Here is a 5,141-nt window from a genome sequence, read left to right on the forward strand (position 1 = left end):
GCAGCCGGCCGAGCCCAGCTGCCGCCGGCTCCCTCCTCTCTGCAGCGCTTTGCCCATCCCAGCAATAGCCACGGGTTGTGCCCGGCGCCGCGCCAGCCCGGGGAGCGGGCAGGGCTCGGTCCGGGGCTGGCACAACCGCGGCGATACCGGCACGGCTTCGCCTCCCGTGGGATGCGCGGGCAGGCAGCCGGCTCGGCTGTCGGGGCGGGCGCCGGGGCTCTCCCGGCCTCACCACATCCCCTTCCCGTCCCAGGAGCTGCGCCCGTTCCCCCCCGGCTCCGAGCGACCCCTCCGCCGAGGGTCCCGCGACCCATCCCGACGGCTGCCGCCGCCTAACTGGGCCCGGCCGGGGGCACGGGGGACAGGCTGCCCTGTCCGGGGCGGGTCGCTCCTCCACCTCGCCTCCCGGTTACGGCCACCGCCGTCCCGCCGCGGAGAGCGGAGCCTGGCCCGGACCCCGCTCCCGGCCGCGCTACGAGGCAGGGAGCACGCATGTCTCTTTTTCCAAACCATAATTTTACTGTCTCAAAGAAACTTTATAACTTATGTACAAAGATTTGTGTGGGTTTTTTTCCATTTCCTCCCCCAGATACAAAGCAATAAGTTAACATTCTCAATATAAAACTAAACTTTGACATATAGAACACTAAACACAGCCGAGCTCAGTTTATCACATTTTCCGAATTTCACAAGTAAAAATGTCAAGATCTCAGTACACAAAGCATCATGTTTTACAGCCACACGAAACAGAACGGAAATAATAATAATAATAACAATAATAATTAAAAAAAGCTAAATTTGTGCAACATGTTTACAGAACAATAATAATAATAATTAAGAATAAAATATGTACAGCGAGTAGCTCCTGCACGTCGGTTTGTGCATTTCGGTTTCGGGCCGGCTTTGCTCGGGGAGGCCGCGCCGGGACTGTGCGGGTGTGCTCGCCCGCCCGCCCCCCCGGTGGGTCCCCCCCGCCGCCCTCCGGGCTCCCGTTCCGTCCTCTGTGCCTTGCTTCACCTCAGCAAAGCGCTGGCAGCTGCTGCAATTCCACTTCAGTGCCAAACAATGCGCATTTATTTCCTTTGTTAAATACGCGAGAAATGCATATCATTCGGACCAAAACTCTCCACACCACCGAAGTATAAAAGTTATCGTAAAAGTTAAAATCGCATCCTTCCCTCGTGGTGATTTATTCGGGGAGAAGGGGGGCGGGGGGGGGGACGGGACGGGACGACTGACCGTCTGTGGTTTTGTTTAAACTGTGCTTCCAAGCAGTAGACTCAGCAAGCTGAGTTTGTTTCTAGCACTCTCATAGTGGTAATTTAAATCAATAAATAAACCCCCTGTCTTCCCCTTTTAACAACAACAAAAAATATACAGATGGATAGTAAAAGGTACAGAAAATGTCGCGGGGAAGAAGGTCCGGTAAATTGTACAGCTTCCTTCCCCCTTGCAATCGAAGAGACCGTCAGATCGGTGTAGTAAATAAATGACCTACATTTCAACAGACACAGACAGACAGACAGGACAGAGGAGAGGGCTTCCCCGCCCCCCAGACATCTTTTTCTGATTGTCCCACAAAGCCGCGGCCGGCGCTCGCTCTGCTCCCAGGCTGTTGTGCCGTGCTCGGGGCCGCTCCGTCAGCTGTCAGCGGTGGGAACCGGCCCGCATCACATCTGTGCTCTCCTGCACTGAGCTACCGTGCAGCGTCCTAATGGCTGGATGGGCAAGAGACCTCCTGTTTGTTTGTTTGCTTGGGTTTCTTTTGTGTTTTTGTTTTTGTTTTGTTTTGTTTGTTTTTTTAAAATTCTCTCTCTCTTCCCCCCTCTTTTTTTCTTTCCTTTTATTTGACTTAGTTCCTTTTTTTTTTCCCCCGTAATAATTTTAATTCTTTTTGGGACTGATAGTGCTTGCGTTAGGGGAGAACGTATATATAATCACATCAGTTGCGGCTGCTGCATAGCTTCTTGGTGGGCCGAAGGATACCACGACGTGTAGCTGGGGATGTAGGTGCCCGGGGTCCCCGACGAGGCCTTACCGGAGGCGGAGGTGGTATTCCACACTGGAGGCACGGGTGGCGAGCTGCCCGAGAGAGCCCTGCCGTTGGTCAAGGCGCTGCTCTCCAGGGCGGCCCCTCCTTGCTTCATCAGTTTCTTGAACTTGGAGCGCTTGTTTTGAAACCAAATCTTCACCTGCAAAGGGGAGCGGGGCAGGGCTCAGCATCCCTCGGTACGGTCCAGCATCCCCCCATCCCTCCCAGGGCACGACGGAGCCCCGCACCCGCCGGCCCCCCAGCTTCTCTCCCTCATTCCCGCCGCGACTGCCGTGTTATTTTGTGACGCCAAGCCACCCAGCGGGAGCCCCCTGGGCCCACTCCCGCGGGCTCTGCGGGGGCTTTCACAGCACCGGGAGCGCCCCGCGGCGGCTCGGGAGTGGCCCCGGGCCCCGTTGCCCGTGACCCGTGTGCATTACGCGTGTGGTCTCCCACGCCGACGGTGGGGACACGGGAGAGGGGCCGGCTCAGTCGGAGCTGTACCTGGGTCTGGGTGAGTCCCAGAGATGCTGCGAGCTCAGCTCTTTCGGGGAGAGCCAGGTACTGAGTCTGCTGGAACCTCCTGTTCAAAGCCTGAAGCTGCAAACTGGAGTAAATAGTCCTGGGTTTGCGGATTTTTTTTCCTTTCCCATTAAAGCGAACTTCCCCTCCTTCTACCACAGTGCTTTTCTCCGATTCGGCCCCTACAAACAATAAACAATGCAGAATAAATAATAATAATAATGGCAGCAACAGCAATAATAGCAGTAACAGTAATAGCAGCAGCAGCAGTAACAATAACAACAGCAACATCAACAATAACAATAATGAGAAGGAAGAAAAGTGAAGCTCGACTAACGCTAACAAAGGCTCCGGGCGATTATGGCAGCCCAGGCTTCTTCCCAGAGAAAGTTCGCTATTTTTACAGGCTGCAGTTTAGGTTTAATTACCCTTAATTGCATACATTGTTTATAGCGCTACGCAATAAATAATTACGAAGACTAATACGTGCACATCTGGGTTGGTTTCTTTTCCAGCCAAGCATTGTATGCTCTGTGTATCGGTCTCCTGTGATCTTCAGCCTCTCTTGACTAATATTTTGTAACTTAATTTAATTTTTTTCCCCCGACAGATTTTTTTTTTTAATACAACACCCTCCCTCCCGCCTTGCCTTCCCTCCTCCCCTCCCCCCCCTTCCCAAAGCCAAGTGCACCTACCTGTCTCCTCTAACCGGGTCTGAGTCAGGCTGGAGCTGTTGGGGTAGGACTGCACTGAACTGATGTAGGGGTTGGTCGAGTGGCTGCTGACCGAGTTCACATAGGGGTAGCCCAGCGGTCGGGAGAAGGACGAAGCTGTGCTGTACGAGCTGTCAGGCTGAGAGTGGCCCGCGGAGTGTAAACAGTGCATGGAATAGTGTCCGTGGGACATGGGAGAAGGAGACATTTGCTGGCTGGGCGGCCCAAACTCCATAAAGACAGCCTTCCCTGAGACGGGGCTATTTAGACTCTCTGGCATGGTAGTCATGGTCATTTCTTGTCGCTTGGTCTGTGTGTGTGCTCTCTCTTCAGCTTGCCTTTTTGGGGTCTGTGGTGTTTCTCAGGACAGGAAAGAACCCAATTTAAGCGAAACAGGGTTTTTCACTTTCCATTCATAAGAAAATGGAGTTTGTCTCTTTGAAAAGTCTAAGCATGATGCTGTAGATCTACACAAACTCGCCTAAAAGCTTTGACTCAGCCAAGTCTATGAATATTCATGAGACGGCGGAGCTGATTGGTCCGCCGTCTTGCATAATCGCTTTGGATTGGTCCGAGGCGCTCGGGGCTCGCCCGGACCCCGGTGAGCGCGGAGAGCCGGGCTGGCAGCGCCGCGCCTGCCCGAGCGCCGGCCGCACGCCCGCCCCGCTCCCGGCCGGCCCCGGCTGCAGCCGCCCGGGAACGCGCTCCCATCGCGGGCCGCCCGCTCCCGCTGCCGACCACCGAGGGCGCCGATCCGGAGCTCGGCGGAAGGCACCGTAACCCCCTCCGCCCTTCTCCGCCCCTCGCCGCGAAGGCGGCGCGGAGGGGACGGCAGCCGCGCTCCGCCGGCCTCGGCGGGCTGCAGGGGTTCTTGCAGCCGCCCGCCCCGCTCCGGCAGACGGCGGCGCGACCCGCGGACAAAGCGAGCGGCCCCCGCCCGCCAGGCCCCGCGCGCTCCGCGGGCGCGCAGGGGTTCCCGGCCCCGGCCCGCGGGTCCCAGCGCCGCCCGCACCTCCAGATCGCGCCGCCCGGCTGCTGCCGTTATTGTTTTATAGGGGAAAAAAAGCAATCCAACCAAACAAAATCGCCCTGAAAGGGCCCAACGGCGCATTTGAGCTTAAAATGAAAACTTCCGCGTGCGTGAGCGGTAAATGAGGTGGGACTTAGGAGATCCTCCCCAGAAAGCCCACGATGAATCCCAAATTACTTTGCTAGATAATTAGAAAGTGTTGATAATTATTTCTTTCATAATTCTGCGGTGTGACTGTAACAGGAAAATGATCTTGTGAAAGTTCACACGTGCAGATGTATTAGTTACTGATTCATTTGATTAAATGCTAGTCTCAAGTGCTCTGATCCACAGCTGAAGGCGGCCCCATTAGCATAACACTGATGTTTAATTTTCATACGCATAATTAGCCATATATTTAACACTAATAGCAACATGCAGCCTTCCAGCATTAAACAGCCTGGGATTTGATCTGGCCTGGGCTGAACTTTCCCGGTTACACCTAGGCTGTCTAGGGTGCGCAGTTATCTCGGCACTACATCTATGTAATCAAGCACATTTTGGCAAAGGGAGAACACCAATAAAAGTGAACATTCAAAACAAATCGCAGCGTTGATGTCGTTAGAGGTATTAGCGCCGGCAGCGGGGCTGGGGCACCCCCGGCAGAGCCCACATAGTGTTCAGGCTCCTTCGGACAGCGACGGCCCTTGAAAGCAGCCGGCCCCTGACTGTGCAAAGCTGGCACAACCGAGCCCCTCCGCTCCCGGTCTTTTTTCTTTTTTTTCTTTCTTTTTTTTTTTCTTTTTTTTTTTTTCCCTCATTTTTTTCCTCCTTTCATTAGTGGCTCTGTCGGTTTTAATTGCCC

The 5,141-nt window shown here is 54.7% G+C and overlaps 1 protein-coding gene across 1 annotated transcript; it reads right to left on the minus strand.

Annotated features, from left to right (window-relative positions):
- Positions 1-504: 504 nt before the first annotated feature.
- On the minus strand, positions 505-3,837 carry DLX1 (distal-less homeobox 1). The gene is made up of 3 exons (XM_066189938.1): positions 3,250-3,837; positions 2,537-2,736; positions 505-2,192 (listed from the first exon to the last, which is right to left on the minus strand). The coding sequence occupies exons 1-3, from the start codon at positions 3,560-3,562 to the stop codon at positions 1,938-1,940; spliced, it is 768 nt and encodes a 255-aa protein (XP_066046035.1). The 5' UTR covers positions 3,563-3,837; the 3' UTR covers positions 505-1,937.
- Between the last annotated feature and the right edge of the window lie 1,304 nt (positions 3,838-5,141).

The sequence above is a fragment of the Chamaea fasciata genome, unplaced genomic scaffold (assembly GCF_029207755.1).
Source record: "Chamaea fasciata isolate MVZ Bird 193981 ecotype frontalis unplaced genomic scaffold, bChaFas1.0.hap1 SCAF_8, whole genome shotgun sequence".
NCBI lineage: Eukaryota > Metazoa > Chordata > Aves > Passeriformes > Sylviidae > Chamaea > Chamaea fasciata.

Coding starts and splice junctions, on each gene's coding strand:
- DLX1 (XM_066189938.1), bottom strand. CDS start 3,562: ATGACCATGACTACCATGCCAGAGAGTCTAAATAGCCCCGTCTCAGGG. Junction 2,737..3,249: donor GACCCGGTTAGAGGAGACAG/GTAGGTGCACTT, acceptor TATTGTTTGTAG/GGGCCGAATCGGAGAAAAGC. Junction 2,193..2,536: donor TGGGACTCACCCAGACCCAG/GTACAGCTCCGA, acceptor TCCCCTTTGCAG/GTGAAGATTTGGTTTCAAAA.